At 55.8% G+C, this 23,496-nt stretch overlaps 2 protein-coding genes across 2 annotated transcripts; one reads left to right on the forward strand and one right to left on the reverse strand.

Annotated features, from left to right (window-relative positions):
• The first annotated feature begins 1,768 nt into the window (after window positions 1-1,768).
• Window positions 1,769-7,533, forward strand: TGME49_226780 (zinc finger, C3HC4 type (RING finger) domain-containing protein). The gene has a single exon (XM_002366290.2). The coding sequence runs from the start codon at window positions 2,424-2,426 to the stop codon at window positions 6,744-6,746; it is 4,323 nt and encodes a 1,440-aa protein (XP_002366331.1). The 5' UTR covers window positions 1,769-2,423; the 3' UTR covers window positions 6,747-7,533.
• Window positions 7,534-7,807: 274 nt separating this feature from the next.
• On the reverse strand, window positions 7,808-23,496 carry TGME49_226755 (3'5'-cyclic nucleotide phosphodiesterase domain-containing protein). The gene is made up of 6 exons (XM_018780148.1): window positions 19,211-23,496; window positions 16,909-18,766; window positions 13,613-16,102; window positions 11,587-12,963; window positions 10,757-11,020; window positions 7,808-10,096 (listed from the first exon to the last, which is right to left on the reverse strand). The coding sequence occupies exons 1-6, from the start codon at window positions 22,114-22,116 to the stop codon at window positions 8,561-8,563; spliced, it is 10,431 nt and encodes a 3,476-aa protein (XP_018636043.1). The 5' UTR covers window positions 22,117-23,496; the 3' UTR covers window positions 7,808-8,560.

Raw genomic sequence — 23,496 nt, forward strand, 5'->3', positions numbered from 1 at the left:
ATAACCGTCTAGTGAAAGCAGTTAACGTGACGGCCAAGAAGCACACAGTAGGTCTTGGAGTCGGTAAACAAAGCGACCTCTCCACGTGTCAATCGACTGGACGCCCGCACCATGAACTTTCCGGCTGCATAGAACTTTTCCCTGTTGCAAGACTTTCCTTCTCGGCGTTAGTATGGTCTCCAAGCCAGGTGTGATCTGTACAGTACACCAGGATGTCAAACCTCATCTGCGAGGGCGTGGATACATCGATATATTTACAAGTATAAATGGATACATTTTTGTATGACACTATTTGTATATGCACGTACGTATCTACGCCAGCTTTCCACCGGACGCCATCTACGACCTGTGAAGCATAACGGGGCAATAGGCCAAGACTGAGATCGATCAAGAAAACTTGAAGGACTGTGCATTAGCGCAGCTCATACGAGACCATTCTTGCTCTAACGTTTCTCTGTAGCACGCAATCGACCGTAGCCGTCCAACAAATTTACATTCGGCAGGACGAAAAATCGAACCGCACCTAACTTGAATCGGCTAATGCGAGGAGTGACACTGTGGTTACTCCACTCCACATCGGTCGTTTTCTAGCGGCGATGTCTTTTGACTGCTGGCATCACTTGAGAATTTCTGCTTCCTACAGCATCAAGGTCTTTCCACCTCAGTTTCGTTTTGCGGCTGACTCAATGTGTATCAGGGTTGTCACCCGTGTTTATGGCGAGAGACAATTCACCATTGTGTAGCGCGGTTTCTTTCCACGCACCATGTTCAGGCACCGATTTCGACTCTTCTCTCTGGAGTTCCTTTCACATCTTCTGGTCTCCGCTCTGTACCTCTCAGCAACGGGGGCCGTTGCTTCTTGCGTGTTTTTTCTCTGCGCTAAAGGCGACGATCATCGCTGCTACTCTTGCGCGACAGCCCTTCGCCTTTGTCCAAGGTGCCATTCCCATCCTGTTGCTCCTTCTCTAACTAGATGTTGAGCGCTAACCAATGCACCAGGTGCTTTTGAGGTACTTCACATCTTCACTGTAGCGTCTATATATACTGTAGAAGCATCCTGCGCAGTGGCTAGCCCTCAACATGTAGTTAGAGAAGGACTCTGTACGGATGACTTTCGCCTCACCAATTCGACTTGTAAACTACGCAACGGTCAGGTGTAAACGCAGCTTCGTTTCGGTCCCTCTAATTCTATCTCATTTCTTCTCTTCCTCGCCCTTCATCTCTGAGCTGTGGAACAGCTGGCGTTTCCGTCGAAGTCTAAGTTTCTCCCCCGAGCAGCCGGATACCACCGTACTGGATGCAGTACACCTGATGGTCACGACAGACACAGGAGGACGTAAACTCGGTGAGCAAGGAATTTCATTATCTGATCCATTAGTCCAACTCGTATGAAATAATCCACCGAAGAAGCTTTCCACTTCATGACAGACTCAAACCCGCTAGGTTAAATCTTTGCGAGGAAAAACACTCACGGACGCCGGGGTTCACAGACCCGAGACCTGGCGGGGAACGAGGTCCGTTTTCGTCTTTATGAGAATGCGAAACGCGAAGAAAATGAGAGATTCTGTGATGAACTTGGATTTCCCGAGAGTTCCGATGGCCGAGGACTCACGGATCCGTCCTGGTGATATACGCGCGTTCCTTCGACATGTGCATGCAGTCTACTATTTCGCCGGTTCACACAGCGCGTCGTCAAAGACACGGCAAATTCCCGGCTAAATCTGACCAGAAATCGAGTGAGAATGCGGATCTTTTTAAGCGAATCTTAAGCATCTATTGGTGACTTGTGTTTGGATGTACAGGGAGTACGCATCGCCAGCAGAACTAGACTCGGTGTCGCCGTCGCGTACCGTTTTTGATGGGATTCGGCTGCTGGTGCTGTTGCCTTTTGGGGTCTTCCGTATCCCCGTTTATGGATGCACCCACGCTGCATGCTTCGTCTTTCTTTGAACTCCAGTCGTCCCTCTTTCTGTATTCTGCTTCTTCGTCTTCGGATCCCCGCGGGTTCCTCTGCATGCACACTTTGTGTTTCTTTGTCATTTTCTCCTCCCCGTTTCTCCGTCTCCCCAGGCCCTTGAGGAGTCGAGTGACTCTTATCTTAACGCATCATGCAGTCCTCCGTTTTTCCTAAGGCGCCACAAAATTGTTCTCCGCATCCAGTTGCCTTACAAATTGTTCCTGTTCCTTGTCGCTGCTCTCTCGGCTCTCCGCGTTGCATCTAGTCGCCCCGCCTTCCTGGAGAAACGCAGACCCGGTTTCGCCTCCTTTTATCTACCGGCGCTTCCCTCTCTGGTGTCCAGCTCCATCGTTTCTCCTCGTTTCTTGTCTCTCCGTCGTCTTGGCATTGCTCTCTGCTGTTGCGGAACTTCCACTACGTGAAACGTCCAGGGGACAAGGCGCGAACAGCGAAAAACGAGGAGAGAATGTCGGCGGAGCGTTCAGAGGGGGGCCCTAGCGCCCACGGGAAGCCTCTGGAGTCGCAAGGCACCACTGGGCAGCTGGCTACAAACTACAAACAGAGTATCCACACGGAGAAGTTATGCACAGAAGGACTCCCCAAGCTCCATCCTCCTTCCTTCTCTTTTCCTTTCCTGGCCTCGGCCTCTCCAGCTGCGCGACCCCAGAGCCTCCAGACCTCGGGACTCTCCGGGACCGGCGCGTCGCTTGCCCCCGTTGGAGCCCAAGTGGCGACAGCGGAGAGAGGAGTTCCTGGAGCGAGGCCAGGAGACTCCACGCGCCCTAGCAGACCCGACGGACTCGGCGTTCTCCTCTCGATGCGCATGCCAGGCGGAGGGGTGTCTCCTCGGTTCGCCGCACCCCGGCTCGTTGTGCCGAATCCGATCCAGGTTCGCCCTCCTGTCGGGAGGCTGTCGGATCTCTCGACCGGCCAGCCGGGAGTCTTACACCACGTCGTCTCGCCTCAAGGCAGAGCCTCCGAGGGGGTTGTGCCAGGGACTGCCCCAGTCGGCTTCGACGCCTCAGTGCTTCCGTCCTTCACTCCAGCGACTGCCGAGTTGCTCAGCAACTCTCACGGCCGTCTCCTCGCTTCAGCTCTCCTAAACCAATCTCGTCAAGACGCAAGCCTCATCCCCCAAGCACGAACGCCTCACCCCCGGGGAACAGATGTCTCCGCCTCCGGTCTGCCCACAGGGACTGGCCTCGCCGCTCCCTTTCTTCCGCAGACCCTCTTAGGTGCCCGCGCGCCGGGGCTCAGCGTCGCTTCGAAGCCGACTGAACTGCCGTCAGCGAACGACCGGCCAGACCGCGGCTCTGCTCCGAGGCAGAGTGAGCACCTCCGCATGGACACAGGCGTAGTGGCGGGGACGTTTATCGGAGTCCGCGGGCCTGCTCAGACGCTTCCGGGGGCCAACAGACCCCTCCAAAGTTTGCCGAGTCCAGTGGACCAGGGGAAGCCAGGCGACGCACAGCCGCGAGGCGTTCAATGTGGGAGAGGCCAACCGTTTGTCAATCCAAGTCCCGCGAAGGAGACACAAAAGGAGACAGCTGGAGGTTTACCGCCTGCTGGGCGCGGGACGAGCGGGGCTCCTCAGGCTACCACGGGGATCACATCTTTCTCATCTCAGCCCTCTCCAGTGGGTGTACGGCACCCGATCCCTTCACTCGACTGTTACGGGGCCTCTTCTGTCCCTCTCGCTTCTTCCTCTGGTCTCATTACTGCCCCAGCTCCTTCTGTCTCTGTCTATTCTTCTGTGTCTTCCGCTTCACCGTCAGGAGACAGGCCGGGGCCTTCGGGCCTGTGTCGTAGTTCGTCTGTCCCTTCTTCCGCTCGCCCCCCTTCCTCGTCAGCTGGCGGGGCAGCGGGGATCGTGGGGACTGGGCCTTCTCAGGCTCCTTCGGTTCCTCCACAGCCTTTGTCTTCTGCAGCTGGAGTGCGTGAACGTCTTCCGGTCTCGAAAGACTCCTCGTCCGTCTCCACTGCATCGCCTTCCTCTTCTTCATCTTCGGCTTCCTGTCTCCTTTCTTCACTAGCTGCGTCTGCCTCAAAAGGTGCTGTCTCTGTGCCGCAGCTGGTGTCTCCGCCCTCTGCATCTTTCTCTGCAGCGGCTGCTCCCGGTTCGCGTGCTCTTGCGGAACCGAGTTTGCCGCGTCCGGGGGAAAGTGCGAGACCCTCGGTGTCTCTAGTGTCTCCGGTGTCTCCAATGAGCGCTCGAAGCCGAGCCTGGCTGGCGCACGACCGAGCAAACGGGACGCTGTGGGGTCGGACTCGAGAGGAATACGAGGCGATTGCGCGGGCCCTGCGCCCCGGGGTTTCGGTCTACGAGGCGACCGCGGAGCCGCGGCGCATCGATGAGAGCCTGCTGAGCAAGCAGACGACTCTCGGCGAGAGCGAGCTTCGTTGTGACTTGAGTTGCCCGATCTGCATGGGCATCTTCCAGAATGTCGTGGTGGTGAAGGACTGTCTGCATCGCTTCTGCGCCGACTGCATCGAGAAGTGCGTACGGACCGGTCTCCGCGAGTGTCCACAGTGCCGGATCCACGTCGCCAGCCGGCGGGCCTTGCGCCCGGACCCTATATTCGAGAGAATTCTCAACAAGCTGTTTCCCGATGTCAGCGCCTTTGAGGCGAAGAACGCCGAGCTGATCACTCTCTCGAATCTGCGCATGCGCACCCCGGCGGCGCGCTTCCTCCCCGCTGCCTCACCCGCCGAGGGGGACGCGGAGGCCCGACTGGAGGGTGAGGAGGACGAGGGCCGTGGCGCCGGGCGAGGGAGAGACGAGGTGGAAGACGAAGAAGAAGACGAGACAGATGATCGCGACAGGTGCGAAGCCAGCAGAGAAAACAGCGACGAGAGCGACACCATCTTCACGTCCAGTCGCAGCCGAAAGAGACACCGGCTCAACCAGGACAGACAGCGCTCGAGCAGGAGACCGAGACCTGCGAGCTCGAAGACGCCGCTGCGGTCGTCACTCTACTCTCTGCTCTCTTCGAACGCTCTCCCGACGGCGAAACGAACCTCCGGCGCTGGCCTTTCGACTCTTCTTCGTCAGCCGCTCCCGCCGTTTGTGGGGTCCGATGGGTGTCTCCTGACTGCGCACGGCCAGCGCCTGCCGTCTCGGGCCTCGTCCCTCGCTTCGCTTTCCTCTCTGTGTGGTGAGTTGCTCGCCGCGTCGTGGCGCGGCTGGGGCGACGAGGCGGGTCTGGGCTCCACCAGTCGGTCGGATATAGGCGGGGCGAATCTGCGAGCTCTCATGAGGCTCCAGAGACAGACCCTGCGCCGGAAGAGACAGGAGCTGGACGCCCATCTCGCTCGCATCAAGACAGACGGCTGTCTCCACTTCGAACTCCTACCAGATCCATCTCTGCCGCGACTCCCGTTTCTCCCCCGGCGTCGCCTTTCTACTAAGAAAGCGGGAGATATCACTGTCCTCCAACTCTCCAGATACGTTACCACGCAGCTCGCAAGGTCGACGCTCATGACTTTGCCGGCGAGCAGTTCGCCTTCCAGTTGCCGCGCAGATGTCGAAAAGAACTCGCCTGCGAGTTCTTTTCCAAGTCCCATTTCTGCTTCGGACACACATCGGTTTCCGGCGAACGCTGGCCGTAGCGGTGGCAGCCTCTCTTCCAGAACTGTAGGTCCGTCTCGGGAGTCTGCGGCATCTTTGGCTGGGCTCGGTCGGGACAGAGACCAGGACTTTGTGGGCCGAGAAGAGAGAGACGAGGGCCAAGGCGCGAACCTGGGGGACGCACTCGCGGGCCTTGTAGGGTCAGGCGAAGGACCGCAAATTCGATTTTACTCGAAGGAACACAGGAAGCCTTTTGGGCCGAACCTCACTTTGGCTGCCGTCCACCAGTGGTCCAGAGCCCTCAGCATGCAAGTCCTCGTTTTGTACTACACGACCCGGCCGTACGGCGATGCAGGCGGTGGCGTTCTCAGTGGGACGCGCGGCTTCGTCGTGGACCTATGGGGCACCGCCGGAAAGAAGGAGACGCCTGTCTCCAATGGCGCCGGAGAGGCCGGTGCGGGCCGAGAATCGGACGGCGTCCACGGCAAGAGACCCAGGGCGAGCTCTGGACTTGGACAAGGGAGAGGCGAAGACAGAGACAGCGAAGAGAGAAGAAAAGGCCGACCGTGTGGGGGGAGACGTGAGAGTCAGGAGGGAAAAGAAGGCCAGAAGCACAATGGACGGAGCCTTGAAGAGTCGCGCATGCGACGAGCAAGTGCACTGGACCTCGTGGAGGCAGGAGGAGGCGGCGGGGACAGGCGAGAGACGGAAGCGGCAAAGGTTGTCGGGTCCGATCTAAACGAGGCACCCCTCGGTCTGAGAGAAACTGAAAAGATCACGAACGAACGGATGCTCTCTGAGAAGGCTGGAGACAGCATCCCTCCTTGGAATCTCGAAGGAATGGGGAATCCGCACACGGCAGAGCCACCCGTCGCTACATATTCCGAGACACTTAGTTCCGCTGCCCCTGCCGTCCCTAAGGAGTCTCCTGCATTTCCCGCGTCTTTTTCGACTTCACCCGCTTCTCCCAGTGCGCCTTCAACCCTTCCAGCTTCTTCTCCTAGGCCAGTGAGTGGCGGAGAGACAGCGGCTGTCTCCTGTCCCCAGGACGGGCTGTCGAGTGCAGTTCCTGGAGTTCCTTCGCAAGCGCATGCGCTGGCTCACAGAGGCCCTCCGGCTGCAGAAGATATCTCTGGCGCCCACCACACACAGGGGATAGGGGTAGCGGCAGCTAACACCCGAGCAGCGATGGAAGCATCCGTAAATGTGCCTTCTCGTTAACGATGCGACTTATCCTCTCCAGATTGAGGCTGGTGCGACATAGGCGAGGGACTTTAGGGAGAAAACACGAGCGGAAAGGATATAACGATAGGTAGACAGAGGGGGGAAACAGAGAGAGGTGGAGAAACGTCGACACAAACAGCTCGAGCGGGGCAGATGAACGAGGCGTCGGAGGTGACGATGAGCGAACGGGGGGTGGGGGCACAGGCCTCCTGTGTATAGAAAAGGAATGAAAGAACGGGTAGCCTAATTTGGAGAGGACATGAACGGAACCGAACAGGGAGGTCAAATATGGTTGAGGGAGACAGCCAGAATCACTGGGTTGGTGTTAAGTAGACGATCAGGAGATACAGAGGGGAACGAAAGCAGAGAAAAGGACGCTTTTCGTTGAAAGACAGGCTTCGCCGGGCGAATCGGTCGTCTGTTTCGTGTTTCTTCCCTTTTTCTTCTCGTTCAAATCATTCTCGGTTCTCCTTGCTTTTTTTATTGGTTCCCTTCAGCCTTCTGCAACTGCGTTTCGCGGATGTAGTTTTGTGTCTCACCAAATTCTGTGGTTCATCTCGCCACACCTCTTTCTTTTTGTTTGGCGCTCAAACTGCGTGTATTCGGCGCTCCCAAGACCCATGCCAAGAACGAAGCAGGGTTGCCGCACATAGTGGCACCGTGTTTGGGGCTCCTCTGCAAGCGATGTCTCACTCTCTCATGCTCTCTCTCACACACAGGCATATTGTCTTCGATCTTTTCTTTCGTCTCTCAACTTGCTTCTCCTGTGCTGCGTACTCGCCCGTCCGTCTCTCAGCAGGACAGCAGGACGAAGGCAGGAAAGGAAAGGCCAGGGGGATGTGCGGCTTCTTCAGCCGTCCTGTCGAAAAGAGCGTTCTCCGCCTCAGCCACGCAAATATGCTGCGTGTGTTTGGGGGGACGCACCGCCCGCTGAAAGAGCAAGTTCACACTTTACACCAGCGTCCGACTAACTTTCCTTAGCACTTCCAACACGCAGTTAAGTCCGTTAAGTAGCTCGCGGTTCGACTGCGAAACGCACAGACCGCATCTCGTATGCGTCACGAAACAAATTTAGTGTTTGGGGGCATCGAGTTTGTGGCCAAGCCAAACTGCACAGCGATAGCTGCTGCTGTTCCGAGAGGGGCGAAGCTGCACCCGAGAAAGCAGCGACATCCGCCATCGAGGCACGAGCTGCAGTTTGGTCTCAAGAGAAAAGGCGAGGTAAATGAATAAGAAGGATGGTTCCCTCTCTTGTTTCAGACAAACGTCGCGCCGAGAGAAAACAGGTGACTCACCACGCACCAGCGCCCGTCGCGTCCTTCTGTAGACAGAAACAGACTGGTCTCAACACTCCCTCTGTGTCCACCCTTCGTCGTAGGCTTCAGGGTCGCATCTCTCGCGGTGCTTTTTTACCAAGAACGGAGAACTCAAGCCATAACGGTAGAAAGATGTGGACCCGCGGGAGTCTGAGTGTTTGCTGGAGTGTCACTGGGAAAAGCAATTTCAAAATGTATTGTGTAGTCCTGACTGCTTCAGAGTGGAAGTCTTCGGAAGCACTCGGGATGTTACGTGTGGCTCTTTGGCCCACAATGGATCGCTTGCATCTTTCCCCTTTTCCGGGCCTCAAAACGGTGCAGCTTTGACGCATAACGCGTACAGACAGTGTGACCGTTTTTGGTGTCGCAGTCCTCTCGTTTTGTGCTTTGTGAGCCTCCTGTGTCGGGCCAACTTCGTTTCCAATCTCAATTCCCTCAGTCCTCCTTGTTTCTTATCCTTCACAATCGCCCTTTGTCAATCTGCTTCGTTCTGCGTTACACTGTTTCGCACACCCTTTTTTCGACGTGCAACAGTTCCGTCTCTAGGCTCATCTGTGACATCTGCATGCTCTCTCCAGCATGTCGCCTCGCGCCTTTGCCTTTCTCTTTACTGGCTTCTCGCTTTTTCGTTTCTCTTGCTTCCTTCTGTGAAAGAGTCCCGGCGCTTTCCACCGCTCGACCTCTCTCAGTTTCTTCTGCGATGTCTGTGATTTCCTTTTCCTGTGGCAGCATCTCGCATGTGTGTGGTTGGTGGTCTTCCAGATCTTTTTCCCTTCCCCATGTTTCGTTTCCCGGCTTGCGAGTACCGCTCATTCGGCTTCTGTCTGCGTTTTCGTCCATCTCGTGGTTGCCAGAAGTCTTCCCTTTCCGGTCCTCTCTGTTGGTTCTCTGTTCCGGGTTTGCATGCCTGCAGGTGCTAGAGCGAACCCCGTCTCGTGTGCCCTCGTTGGATTTCTTTTCTTCTTTTTCTCTCTTCAGAATCCCCCGTAAAACGTTCTCCTTTACTCGCGATCGGTCGTCTCTTCGCTGCTCCTCTTGTTCCCGCCTCTTCCGGTTTTCCGTCACCGTCATCCAACTCCGTCTGCGAGGGGGCTTCAGCTTTCTCTCCCTCATTCGGTCCCGCTTCCCCAGAGGGAATCCGGGGGAACCGGCAAGCGCCCCGGTTTCTCCCTCGTCTCTACTCAGCCGGTCTTCTCCTTCGTCTCTTTCGTCCTCTGCGGAAATGCCAAAACGCGCTGGAGAGTAGGTTTTATGCCGGACCAGCAGCCGGCGTTGCGTCCAGAACGAGGCCCCACACACACTCTGAGGCCCCGGAGGCGTGGAGGCCCCCGGACCGTGGGCGTGTGGAGGGGACGAAGCGAAGGCAGAGCGGGGAGAGTCCTTTGATGACTTCGTCGAGTCTTCTTTTCCCGGTGTGGCTCTTTTCGATCCTATCGCTCGCTGCCCCTCACTCGCGTCTGCGCTTCCGAAACCTGAAACAGAGACAGCCGGAGTCTTTCCTGTCTTCGTCTCCAACACATGGGCTCTCGCTGACCAGCGCTCGGCATTTCGCAGCGCTTGAAAAAGAACGATTTCTCGAATTGTGTCTGCAGGGGATATTCCCGACGGTACCCGTTCTTCGTTCCAGCATTCGTCTGGAGCAGAAAATGTCCCTGGCCTCCCCAAATACGGGCTATGTGCAGCCATCGTGCTTCTCCCGTACCGGTGGAGCAGCCGGTAACTCGTGACGTCGGAAGAACTAAACGCTTTACTCAAGGCGCTCGTCCGACTGTGTGGGCGGCTGTCTCCCGTCTGCGTTGTGCTCAACAAGGAACTATGCACTGTGCTTTTTTCCGTGGTCTCGGACCCGAGTAGGGAAGGCGGTGCGACACTCTGGCGGGGATGCGCCTCGAGACACCCGACCAGCTCGTTGATGAGCGGAACAACCAAATAATTTATGAAGCTGCTTTGTGACTTGTGCAACTCAATCTCTGGCGCGTTTCTGTCGCACAAAGGCGATACGGGAAGACCCGCTTTCAACTCTGCATCTCCCTGAAAAAGCCGTCAAAAATCGTGGCAGACATTGAGAACCTTAGCGATTCCACACTACACAGACACCCACATACGCGTAGTCCGTTTCATGGAGAAAACCGGAACCGTCCTAAATACCTGTCTTCCAACGACGGTGGTAAACTCTAGGATTCTCGCTGCAGCGTCCTATACAAAGGGTCTCTCTCTGTTTCTTGTGCCCTTTCTTTCCGAGTGTCGGGTGTTCGGTTTGCCCAACGTATCGGGAAAAGCATTCGCTGGACTTTGCAAATGGCACACCGAGCTCTCATACACTTTCCTCGACACCCTCTGCAGTCCGCTCCCTACTAGTGGAGGAATTCATGTACGCACAATGGCCCATTTGCCTCTTTGTCGCTCTCATACCTCCCTGTGGCTCCGTAAACACGTATAGATTGGGCATCTACACCTATACATACATATATATATATATATGCATATATATATATATACGTATATACATATATATATATATATATGCATATTCAGAGAGACACGTAATGGCGGTAGTTATTTAACATAGCGGTTGGTGGTTCGTAAGTGTATATATACATGTTGTGACTGCAGTGTTTGCATGTTTGCCTTCTATTGTTAGTTTGTACTTTCTTTCAGCTTTCAGACTCCAACTCGTTTAGCTTATTTTACCTGGAGAAGAAACTCCTCGGTGACCCGCATCGACCATTTGTAGTGCTGATCCCAGTCGAGCGCTGCGTGGCCGATGTCTCCGATTTTCATGCACAGTTTTTTCATCATCCACCGGTCTTCTTCGTTGGTGATGAAATTGAAGGTGCGACTTTCGCGTCGAACTCTCACAGTCGAAATTGTGCTAAAGTGCTGGCTCATGTCCGTCGCGAGAATCAGTTCAATCAGATGCTTCCGAAAATACCGATACTCTGCCGGCGTTATTCCCTGAAGGCAACGAAAGTCAAATGTCCGGTTTTTATCCGTCAGCGAGAGGCGCCCCAGCAAGGTCAAGACGGCACACCAAAGCCCAAGTCATTCTGAGACGATTTGCGGCTGGAGAAGAGAAGACCAGCGGATGCGCAGGCACTCTGCTTTCGTCGACTACGTATGCATTTACATGGCCACCACGTTCTGGCCTTCATCACCATCGGAAAAGCTATGCAAATGCATATTTGCGCCTATTTTACGCATGCTTCTCTACACACACAACTTTATGTATGGATACACACATATAAATACATATGAATATGCAACTATATATATATATATATATAAATATAAACCTATGTATGCATGTAAAACAGTATGCACAGATACACTGCATAGACGCTTGGGAAGTCGTAATACCGAGGCTACAGCAAGGGTGCGTTTCTGATAGGCCATATCTCCACGAGAGGTGAAACGGTCTCCTAATATCTGCATCGTTCTCTCCATGTGTTTGGGTGTTGTGCTCCATGTTTTTTCTTGGGTTCCGCTTGTCTCGTCCCTCTTCGTCGTGTACTGTGGCGTACTTTCAGGACGCTTCCTTCGCAGCCTTGCCCATTTGTGTCAGTGGTAGAAGTGTAGCAAGTCAACGTTCTGAAGGTGATGTAGGCGTGGTAGTTTTCAAGGACAGCATGGTCGTTGTAGACAAGAGCAATCGGTTGGTTCGTTGCGACGAGAAACGCGTTGTTGAATCCTGGATGTCCCACATCGTGGCCGAGAGCGGCGAAGCAGAGAATCGTTTCGTCATCAATCATTCTCGGTGGAGCGCGTTCGGTGCCATGATGGCTGTCTGGGCCTCTGTCTTTCGTCATCTCCTGCGCATCTTTCTGCGATCCTTGCAGGAGTCGCTTCTCGCTGGCGTCGTCTTCTTTTCCGTGTCTCGCTGCGCCACACAGCCCCGTAGTGTCATCCTCTCTCCTCGCCTCTCGGCTTGACAGGTTTGAGAGAAGCGCGGCTTCCTGGAACCTCCTCTCGCTCTCTGCGAGGCCGTCGCGCATTCCGCCTTCGCACGCTGTAGAGGCTCGCGCGCGCGGACCTCCATGGCTCGAGTGCACGTGCTCCAACGCGTGGAGGTTTTCCTCTTCACCGCCACAAATCTCCCCCTGCCTCGCGTCCCAGTCACTCGGACCCCCGCCTCGAGGAGGACAGGCGGGGGCCTGCGGGCTGTGGTGTGGAGAAAACCGAAAGGATCGGCGCCGGGAAAGAAGCTGAGAAGCGCTTCTTCGCGCCGCCGCGTTTTGGCGAGGAGGCAAGGCATCTGAGGAGCGCGACGAGCACCATATATGTCTCTTTGTGATCTCTGACCGATCGCCAGGAGACAGAGAGACGTCGCGGGTGTCCACTGACTCCTGGGAAGCGAGGCACCACTCATGCAGTGCCGACGCATCTTTGTCCGTTCTCTCTTTTTGACGAACCGGAGAAGTTGCAGATGCGCACTGAGAGGCGGACCCTCTGAAAGGACTCTGAAGACGAGCCTCCTGTGCCGCACCCGCCGCTCTGCAAACCGCCGGATCCTGGGGAGATTCGAGCGTGGTTCGCGGATTGGAAGCGAACGAGTGAAGCTGCGTCGAAGGGAATTCGGACAGCCCGGGGGAAGCGTCGAGTGTCTCCTGTGTCTCCACGTCGCCTCGCCCCCACGAGCACTCAGGTGAAAGGCGCAGCGACGCCTGCCTTGAGCGACAGGACGAACATGAGCGCGCAGGCCAGGGACTCATGCCTGCTGTGCGAGAGAGAAAAACGGACAGGTGGGCGACCATCGCTGCATGCACGCGGTTGTGGTAAAGATTCGGCAAATACAGACTCTGCAAATTCTGCAGAAAGGATCGGAGGTCGCCTTGCGAGCAACGCAGGTGCCCGCGTTGTCGGTGTGGGAGGAGGAGATGGAGCCCGACTGCGACGAGAACCTACGCGGCAGACGGAAGGCAAAACAGACACCCGGAACACGAGATGAGAACTGGTTTTATTTTAACGACTCCAGACTCGCTTTTTCACAGAACGAGGGGAAACAACATAATCCTAAGAGTCGTCGTGTAGTGACAAAAGTGGGAAACTCGACCATTTGTTCAGAGATTTGAGTTGCGTGTCTTACAAACGACGCAGGCGCATGTGTGAGGCTACGAGGGCGGGAGGAAAGTGAAAGAAGCGTGCGAGACCGTGTAAGGGAACGCATAGGAAAGAACGAGAACAGATGCGAAAGGCGGTGGAGAGAACCCAGGAGGCGAGAGTCTCTGAAAAGACAAAAGGACTGTAGAAAAGCACGTAGACATGACGGAAACACTGCAGAGGGCGCTGAAGAACCTGGGCTCATAAGACGGCGAATCGAGTCGAGAAAATGAGGAAAAATGCTTCAAGAAACCTGGGGAGGCAGCTGCGAGGAAGTGAGACATGTGGCGTAACGAGGCCATGAGAGCGGGCGAAACACCGCTCGTTGCTTTTGTCTTTTTGAACCGGCTTCTGCCTAAACACTCTGGTGTTTCTTCAGCTGATGAGAACACAGAGATGCGAGGTATCTCCGTCTCTCATTACGAGCTTGTTTTCCTTCTGCTGCCTTACATTTCCATTACTGAGCGCATCGAGCGAAAAGAGATCGAGCGTCCACGTGAGCCCAACACGGGCAAGGCTTGCACCTTGCTTCGATCGCCGGAGCGAGGCGTCGAAGGACAGTTCACCCCGGGTGTCGACGGCGTCTGTGCGCCGCCACATTCGGTTCTTCTCTTCCTTCGAGTTCTCGTCTCTCTCTCCTGCTCCCTCAGCATCCGTCTGTCCCTCCTGCCTCCTTTCTTCCAACTCTGGCGACGAAGTCATCTTCTGCCGAGACGGACTGTCAGACCGCTTCACTTCCTCTTCTGTCTCTTCTTCTCCCTTTGCGTGTCTGCCCACAAAAGGCAGCACTCGACATGCCTCGTCAGAAGAACTGCATGCGCCACACGAGACGTTCCCAATTGTGTTTTTTGCTTCAAGGCTGTGTCGTCTCTGTGTGCTCCTCCAGGCAGCCTCGCCTTCACTCGGTTTGTCTGAGTCGTCAGGCACAAAGCGAAACCTCAGACTCTTTCTCTGTGGAGAGCCAGAGCGTTTCCGGAGCTCCCCGTCCATCACTTCTGCCTTTGCCGGAACGGCGCCGTCGGCCTTCCTTTCCTGTTTCTCTGCTTCCACTGGCTCTCCTCGAGGTCGCCCTGAGCATGCTTGTCTCCCCGCTGCTTTTGCGACTTTCTTCAGCCCATCTGCATCCCCGCTTGCACTTGCTCCACGGACTTTCGTAGACACTCTGTGACTCTGTCTCGTTGCGAACGAAAGGGGAATTTCTCTGCGTCTTGAAGGGGGCGACGAACGACAAGCAGGTGCGCCAGCTGTCTCGCCTTCTTCGTTTCCTTCGCCGCTCCTTTCGTCTTCCTTTCCGCTCTCTTTGGGGCTTGAGGAAATTGCGCGACTCTCCACAGTTCCACGCCGACAGCCAAGTGGTTCGTCTTCAGCGGTCCCGCCCACATGGACTGACGCCTCGTTCTCCCCTTCGTCTCCCGAGTCTCCTTCTCCTTTCGTCCGGTCTCTCTTTGCCGCCGAAGCGACCCCGGCAACGGACCTCAATCCCGGTGAGCTTGTTGCAACGCGAAAGGGATGCCGTTCAAAAATGTCCGGAGATGTCACACCAGGGGCGCCACCAACTGAAGAATGCGATCGCGAGACCGACGCAAAGACGTCTTTCGTTCTCTTCGTTGACCCATTCGTTCGTTTGTTCTCTTGTGCGCTTGTGCGTGTCGCTGCTTTCCTTTCAAACGAACAGTGAACAGAGTTCCGTCTCCCCTCTTGAGATTCCTGTTGAGACTCGCTGTCCTGCCCTGAAGGTGCCGCATGAGAATGAGGAGCTGCAGGCATGAAACCTGGGGACAGCACAAGATCTACCACAAGGCGAGAGGGAGAGAGAAACGAAAGGTCGTGTGCACATTCCCAGCTGTCGCTCGCCGTATCGAAAGACGAAAAGGGCGTCGTTTCCGGTCTTCTGTGCGCCTTCAAAAAACCGTCATGTTGCCTGACTCTTCGTCTATCGAATGACGTCTCTCTCATCTCTCTTCTCGTCTCTCCACGTTCCGTTCTTCCCCTTGACTGTGCCTTGTCTCTCGGTGCCTCATCCTCTCTCTCTCTTTGTGTCTCTTCTCCTGCACCTGTCTCTTCCTCCCCCTCAGCCTCCTTCTCCATTTTGAAGGCCGTCTTCGGATTGCATGCGCTCGCGTCCAGCCTCGTCCAGTCAGAGTCGGTTTGACCTTCTTCTTCTTTGGAGGCTTTTTTCTCTTCTCTTCCGTCTGCGTCTCCTTCGTCTTCTCGCGGGTCTTCCTGCAGGACTGCACAAGCGTGGAAGTCGCCTGGGAGGCAACTCGCCTCCGGTCCAGGAGCGGGCGCGGCACTTCCAACTGCATGCGCGTAGGCGTCCGTCTGTGAACAGTGGAGATGAATTTCTCTGGGGACGGTCTGGGAGTCCCATGTGACGGCGTAGACGTCTCCTCCAGAAGTCAAGACATCTAAGCATTTTGTCTGCAGCGACCGGATGAGGGCGAAAGACGAGTAGGTGTGGTGATCGAGCCGGTAGATATCTACCTCGGCGAGCGTCGCCTCCATCGTCTTGACCAGTTCTGTGAGCTGCTCCAGCATGTTTTTTCCACTGAACAGAGGCATGGCTTTTCGCTTCTTTTCGTCGTCTACGAGCTCTTGCATGCACACATCTGGCTCCCGGCCGACGGCAAAGACGCTGTAGAACGTTTTCCGGTGCATCAATTCACTGAGCAAACCTCCGAGGGCGCAGCTAGCCATCACCAGCCAGCTAGCGATCCCCAGACACCACGCGAAGAAGAAGAGCGAGGCAGGGAGGTCCAAGACGCAGACGCCCAGAACCGTGAAGAGAAGAAGGAGCGAAAGTGAAAGAACGAACAGCAGTCTGTGCAGATGCAGAAGTTGGTGGCGACGAACAAGGCACAAAAGGTCCACAAAGACGCAACCCACAATCGTACGGAGAAACACCGCGGTCAGGCACGTCTGCAGGGGCAGCGGGGGGACCTGAGAAGCCAGACAACAGGGACAAGGGGAGAGAAGCTGAAGTGCAAAAGGCGAGACACAGACGGAGAGAAGCGAGGCAGAAGGATAGCAAGAAGTTGAAACTCCGAAGGGGGTCCAACGACGCAGACTAAACTTTCGGAAGAGAAGGTCAGAAGAAGAAAACCTGCTCAGGTGCAGAGACACCGGCTGCTCCGTCGTCTTTAAATAGGGAAGTAGGACTGCGCTTGGAGTCACGAGAGTGCAGCGTCTGAAGGTGAGAAACCTCAGTCAAGAGACGGCGTGTGAAAGAAGTAAATGGCCGAAAGTCCAGCAGTCGAACCGATGGAGCTTCAAGGCATCACAATCACACAGACAGACAAAGGAGACACCTAAAAAAGAGATGTTGCCTCGTCTCGACAGTCGACGTTTCACAGGTATCCATATACCTTTTTGTGAGGACAGGGTGACGCGTGCTTTCATGCTCGTCCATCCCGCTTTCTGTCTCAGTTTCAGATGTTGTTCTCTGCGTAGGAGTCCTTTGCTGTGACACCATTATATTCGTGGGGTTTTCCTCCTTTGTTGTCCCAGATGAATATGACACAAGACGTATGCACTTCAGTGACCAACTGCACGTCTCTAAGTTTTTCGAAACTGCGTTCCATTGGAGCAGGAGAGAGAATGTTCTGTGTTCTCTCCCGGTCGCCCGAGCACAGTCAAATCGAGTAGGCAGCTGCATCCGACGACCAAGGAAACTGAATCTGATTTCTCTGTAGGTCCCGCCCCAACTCTCGATGTCCTCCCTTGCTTGCGCGATTCATGCGCCTCACCTCGCCGCGCCCCGAGCCGCCGGCCTGAGTCTGAGGAGCTTCTCGTCTGCCCCCGCCTTCTGCGTGTGTCTCTTCCGCAGAGTTCGGGGAATGTCTCGAGAGATAGGAGGAGTGCCCCAGAATGAGGATCGGCTTTAGCGATGAGAGGAATGTAGTCGATGTGAGGGCGAGAGAAATGCACTTCTCTGTGTGGGCTCGGAGAAACGGCATATGGCCGGAGAACGTGAGGCCGAGCTGAAGCACGAGTTCGACGACGTCGAAGGAAACCCAGACGGCAGCCATCCAAGAGGGAACTGGAGATGACAAGAAACCGCTCTTCGATGCTTCGTTTTCGCCTCTGACGCCGTCGTGTGGCAATAAAACGAGGCTGTCCTCTGGGTCGGAGGCCGACACAGCTGAAAGTCGGCGAGTCGTCCTCAGCCTTTTTAGATGAATGGGGAACGGAGCGTCTGCGCGAGTCTTTGGAGCCCCCGCTGTCGTCTCTGCTCCTTTCCTTCCTTTCTCTTTCTGGTCACTTCCCTTATTCACTCTGCTAATCAGCGATCGCCTCTCTGTTCGAGGTGATCGATGAGAGGGTGGATTCTTCGCCCTCGTACCAACTCCCCACAAGGTGCCTGGCATGCGTTCTTTGCCGTCGGGGGGAATCGCCTTCTTTCCATTTGTGCTCACGATGCTCTCCTCTTCTGCCAGACGTCTCCCAGTGCTTTGGAGAGTCTCGCCGACGCTCCTTCTGTCGTACCACTCCAGGTCGCTGTCCGTGTCTCCCCTCGGCTGGTTGCGGTCCCGGAGTCTGTCTTCCTTCCTTCCTTTCTCTGTCTCTTCCCATCGTCCGCCAGGCTTGTGCGCCCTTTCCAGGAAGCCGGCTTGCGCCTCTTTCTGGAAACGTCCTTCATCGCCTTTGACCTCCTTGGTGGTCCTTTCTCCGCCGTCTCTGGGGGGCCCTGTGACGGCAGTGCTCAACCGCATGGGCGCGAATGAAAGCAACCTCTTCGTTCCTCCCTCCAACGCGTGTCTGCCGGTGTCTCCTTCTTGTTGAGAGTGTTGTGTCTCTCCTGGAAAGATGAACACAGAGTCGACAGGAGGCCAGTCTTGAGTGGACGCTTCGTCGCCGCTGACTGGCGGATCGCCTCGACTCCAGCCCCCCGCTTCCTCCCGACTAAAGGACGAGATATACTCAGGGATGTCATACATGATGTTGAGAAGAATGAGGACGATGCCGATGGCCACAAGTCTCATGCGCCTCATCTTGGCAAGGTAGAATCCGTACGCGGACTCCACTGAGGGATCTGAAAATTCCAACGCTGGTTTCCGTTTCAGATAGAGGGGGAACCCTGGGGGCTCCGAATCCAGAGACAGTCTCTTTCTTTTCCCACCCCGAGACGGAGGGCCTTGCTCGGCCGGCCGTGTGGGGTCAAGGCCTGAGGGCGAAGAGAGGAGAACCGAGGGACGAGAAGGGTGCTTGGAGGGAGAAGACGAGGCTGTTTCGGAGGGCGAGGAGCGACGCGTGAGCTGAGAAGAAAGAGAAAACAGAGTACGGAATACACCGGCTCGAGGCTCGCGGGACCACGATGAAGACCAAGTGCGACGCGAGTGTCGCTGGAAGCCCCTCGCTGGTGCCGAGGCATAGAAAGGAAGGAAATGGAGAGACCGGGACACAAGTGCTCCGAGGGGGGTCTCGGGAGACGACGATGGGCAACTTGGAGTCAGAGGAACGACTGGAGAGGAGAGCAAATCTGATTTGACCGGGGTGGAGGACTGGAGAGAGAGAAGAACCGGTGGCGACGCTGAGGAGAACGAAGTGTACTTTCGCTCTCCACGTAACCGAGTGCGTCCTCGCCGTCTCCGCACAGTGAGGGGTCTGAAAGGTCAACAGAGAGAAGAAACAAAGCAAACAAGCCGCAGATACCCATACGTGGAGACGATGAGTGGCGATATTGGAGGGAAGCTCAGAAGCGAGTGCTCTTTGCAGGTTAGCGCGCACATTCACAATATTCCGACTAATGAATATATCTTGAAAGAGACTGAGAGGCGCAAAAAGCACTCGTGACTGTCTGGTCCCGGAAACATTTTGCGAGTTTTCCCTACGTCCTGTGTGTCTTCTCGCCTCTTTCTCCCGCGGCCTGTGAAGACATCGCTGCATCTGTTTCTGCTTCGTCTGCTCCCTCTCCCTCTTGCTTAGCTCCAGTTGCGAAATTGTCTTTGCAGGCGATGTCTGGGAGCTCCTCCCTCGTTCTGTGCCTCCTTTCTCTTTTCGGTGGGAAATGGGGGATTCTTTTGCGAACGAAAGCCTTCGTAAACTCACCTGAAAGACGCTAGAGCGGACCGTGTCGGTCTGCGCCTCGCTCCAAGGCGGAAATGCAGTTCTCGTCGCGCCAACTGGACTCCTGGGCTCTTCAGCCCTGTCCTCGGTCTCCACCCGGTGCCTGTGGAGCCCAAGCGCCGGCCTTGTTTGGAGACACAGATTCCTGGCTGCGTGTCAGGAGCTGCAGGCGTCAGAATAGATGAAGCCGAGGCGATGCCGGCCTCCATGTCGTCTTGTTCTTCTTGCGATCTTCCATGTCTCAGGCGTCCTCGACGGCGAGTAGAAAAGCCGAGGCGTCGCGAGCCACATGGTGAAAGGTGAAGCTGCCTTGCGACTTGTCTCTCCTCCTCAGTCCATCCGTCTTCGGCACTTGACGTTTGCTCGGTCTCCTGATTCTCTCGGGACCGTGTTCTCCTGCCTTCTTGAAACAGCCCCGCTGATTGCAAGGTCTCTGCCCCTCCCAGGCCAGACACTTTGTCTTCTTTGAGGAGCTGATTTTCCGGTGACTTTGTCCCATCAGCGGCCTCCACGAGCTTCACTTCGGCGCTCCTCCTTGCTGTTTGTCTGTGGGTCTCCGCGACTCGAGCATTGTCCATGTTCTCGGAGATCGTATCGCTCTCTTTTCCTCTCCAGGGCTCTCCAATAGCTCCCCAATTATCGTTGCCTTCTGCAGTCACTCGGTGCCCTTCACTGAGAATACCTCCATGGGTCGAGGGAGCACGGCGATCTGCGATAGCCTCCCTTCGACCCTGTCGCTTGTCTTCTTCCGCTCCTCGAGCTCGCGGAAGGGTCCCGCGCAAGGCGACAGGTGTCTCCGATTGTCCTGAAAGGCCGCGTTTCGTATCTGCGTCGCCTTGTCTCGTCGTGGACCCCTCGTCTGCTGCCCGCCCCCGTGTTCTGTCTCTCTGTGACTTGCTTGCGTCACGGTCGTTCTTCGCCTCTCTCACTCTCCTACTAGACTGCAGCGAAGCTTCTGTTGCACCTTTGAAGCCTGAGACACCGTGACACATACGTCTCTGCAGACAGCCAGTCCCTGGGGCTTCTCGGCGTCCTCCTACCGAGACTGGAGACAGAAGGTTCGGCATGGCTGCGCCTTTCTGTCTCCGCGCAAGCGTCAGGGGCGAAGGCGAGAGACTCGCGGAGTTATCCGCAAAGGCAGAAGGCGACACTGTGTGCCCCCACCGGGCTAGACGGAAGAAGGAGGGAGATGTCCGTTCTTCTTTGTCTCTCGCCTTTGCGTCTCGCCAGACTGTCCCTTCGCTTCTGGTTTTCTCTGTCACCGAGTCGAGGCTGTCTCCGAACTGTGGGGCGCCTCCAGCAGACGGCGACAGGGTCAGCACTGTGTTGGCCTCTACGGGGGACATGAGAGTAGAGCCTGTGCCTCTCAGGCAGCCCCTCTTCAGCGAGGTTGAGGGATACGAAGCTGTCTCGGAGGCGTTCTCACCCCGAGAGAAGAGCGGCGAAGGCGGATACAGCAGCGACCGATTGATGTCGACGAGGAAGCTGTCTTCCACCCACGTTTTCACGGCTCGGTACGCTGCGTCGATTTTGCTGAGGAGCTGAGAAGACGGAGAAGCGTTCGGCTCCGCGGGAGTCTTCATCTCCGCCTCGCCCCTCCTGTGGTGGCCTTCAAACTGCGGGCGATCCCTGTGTCTCTGATACGGGCCTTGTGAGGCGGAGACCCTCTGGCGCGGAGACAGGAGCAGAGAGCCAGTCTCCGGCGGAGACAGCGAGACAAGGGCGGGATGGAGACCCAACGCGTCTTCTGGAGAAGAAGCAGACCCGCCCGGCGAAGAAGAGAAGAAGCTGTGGGAAGAAGAGTCCCCAGGGGACGACGAAGACGTACAGCTCTTGATGACTTCTCTTCTCTCTCTGTGACGGAAACGTCGCCCAAACGCGGCCTCAACTGTGTCGCCTCCAGACGAGTGCCGTACCCCATACTGCTCAGCCGGAGTAGGAAAAGGGCCTGCGACACCAGCAGCTGTCTCGTCTTCGTTTTCTCCCTTCTCCCACCCTCGTTTTGCCCCAATGGTAGACGCCAGGGTTCCGCTTTCGCTCTCGGCGCCAACGAACAGTGGAAAATACGGTAACTCTGGTGTGAACGGTCCCTCACGCAGGACGAGGTCTGTGACCTCTTTCAAGTTGTCGCTGTTCTCCGAGCTCGAGTGCATGCGGAAAGGAAGGTCTTTGTCTCGGTCGTGCCCAACACGGCGGCCCTGTAAGCCTCGGAGGTGTGTCTCCTCATGACCCTCTACTGTTTTTTCTCCCACTCCGTCTCGTTCACAGCAAGTCAGACGGGGCTCACGTACAGGCCGCTGCGTGGTAGAAACCGGAAAGGACGCAGCCTGCGACAGACGCGACGGGGAGGAAGAAGCAGTGACCTGCGAGGAAGAAAACGACAAGCGCATGCTGCCACTACCAACACCAGACTGGGACGTCGACAGCGACACAGAGAGGTTCGAAGATTCTTGGAAAAGTTGGGGAAGAGCAGATGACTTTGCCTCTAGTGCGTGAAGGGGAGGAGAGGTTTCTCGCGACCCTAAGTCCCGACTGTTAGTCTGTTTCCTTCTTTGAGGTCGTTCCGAGTCTTCAGAGGTTTGGATAGCTGAGGCGACCGCGGAGCTGTGGGCAGGAGAGGGAACTGTCTCTTTGCCCCGTACATGTTGTGTCGCTTTCGGCTTTTCATCGTCACAAAGGGTGCCCTCGAACCGCGTTTCCATGCCTGGGGGCTCCACTGGCTGCTGGGCTTCGATGAAAGCCCCTACATCTTCCTTCTCGGATCGAACTCGTGTGCTGCTCTCCGTTAGATCAGGCAACTCCGCTCTAAAAGAAGAGGACCGCGATAAGAGACCCGACGGCGTGTCTGCCTTCCTTGTGTCCCTGCCTACGTGGTCGAGACATTCCATTGCGCCCAACGAGGGGTTCAGAAACGGAAATCCCAGCGCACGAACAAGAATCCAGAGATGGTGGAAAAATGTTTCCTCAAGGTGGGCGAAGGATGGGATAAGATCGGAGGGTCGGAGGGAATCAAGAAGAAAGGAGGAATGGAAGACAACGAAGGCGAAACGCTGCGGATCAGTCAAAGGACGTGTCGTGTGGGGAAAGGCGCAGCCAATGAACGATGGAACCTAACTTCGTGGACTGTCTGTGCAGCGATCTTTGCCCCACTGCGTCTTTCTCTCGTTGCCAAGGAAGGACGGAGTCCACACTAGTGAAGCGTAGGTGCATTGTGCCGACTCCTCTGTTTGGCTGCATTTTCTCCACTTTTAGGGGTCTGTCCAAAGCCGTTCTGAGCACGCGGTGGGCGTAGGCCTGTGCCCCTGCACCTGCTGTGGTTTCTTCGCACCCAGAACGCTCCACAAGAACAGGGGAAAGACGAGAAAAAAAGATAGCAAAGAAGGAATTGGGAGATAAACACGGGCCCTAACGCGAAAGAAAAGAGGAGTCGAGAAGGTCCGAACGAAAGCAAGCAAAACAAACCACAACTACGAAATGGGAACTGAGGCAACGACACGGAGTTTGAGGTGAGGGTTCTCACGATCCTCGATGGCATTCGTCATTTTCTCCGGCATTACTCAACATTTACGAGAGAGGAAAAGACGACGAACAGCTTGTAAAAGCACGACAAAAAGTAACAGCGATGGAGAACTGAACGAAAAAAGGAGAAGGGCCGTCTGTCCGCCCGACGGAAAACGTTATGGGTGGTGCACAGAAGTAACCGTCATGGCGCTGTTTTCAGAACGCAGCAAGCACAGGGAAACGCTCCTTGTCGCACACTTTTTTACCATATCCTCTTTGTTTTCACTTAGTTGTCCATGTCCTTCGTCGAGGTCGGTTCGTGAAGAGAACGCGACGCGAGAGATCGCTTTGTCCGACTTGCGGTTTTGCCCATTTTCGTGAATACGTCCAAGAGATTAAAACGCGGAGATCCGGGTTGTCTGGGGAAGCGAAAACATGTATTTCTTCCTTTTCAAGAAAACGCCATTCAGGCGGAAGGGTGACGGGGACCACAAAGAAGGCAAGAGAAGCTACAGCGGCCTCGGCGTCGATCCGTGTGCATTTGAGAATATTCTGCGGCCACTTCCAAGCGAATCAAGAGCCAAATGGGCTGATCTAACCGAAACAAATGTTCGATTCGTCGTTGGAGTTGCTTCCCTCCGCTGTCCTTTCCGCGTTCGTTTTTGGGGTCTTAACAGTGGCAATCTTGCGCTTTAGACAAGCGCCAGGACACAGATCTTTGTGTGGCACCTTGTTAGTGGTGACGGCGGAAACCGGGTGCGTCGAGC

This window comes from Toxoplasma gondii, chromosome X, assembly GCF_000006565.2.
Source record: "Toxoplasma gondii ME49 chromosome X, whole genome shotgun sequence".
Classification (NCBI taxonomy): Eukaryota; Apicomplexa; class Conoidasida; order Eucoccidiorida; family Sarcocystidae; genus Toxoplasma; species Toxoplasma gondii.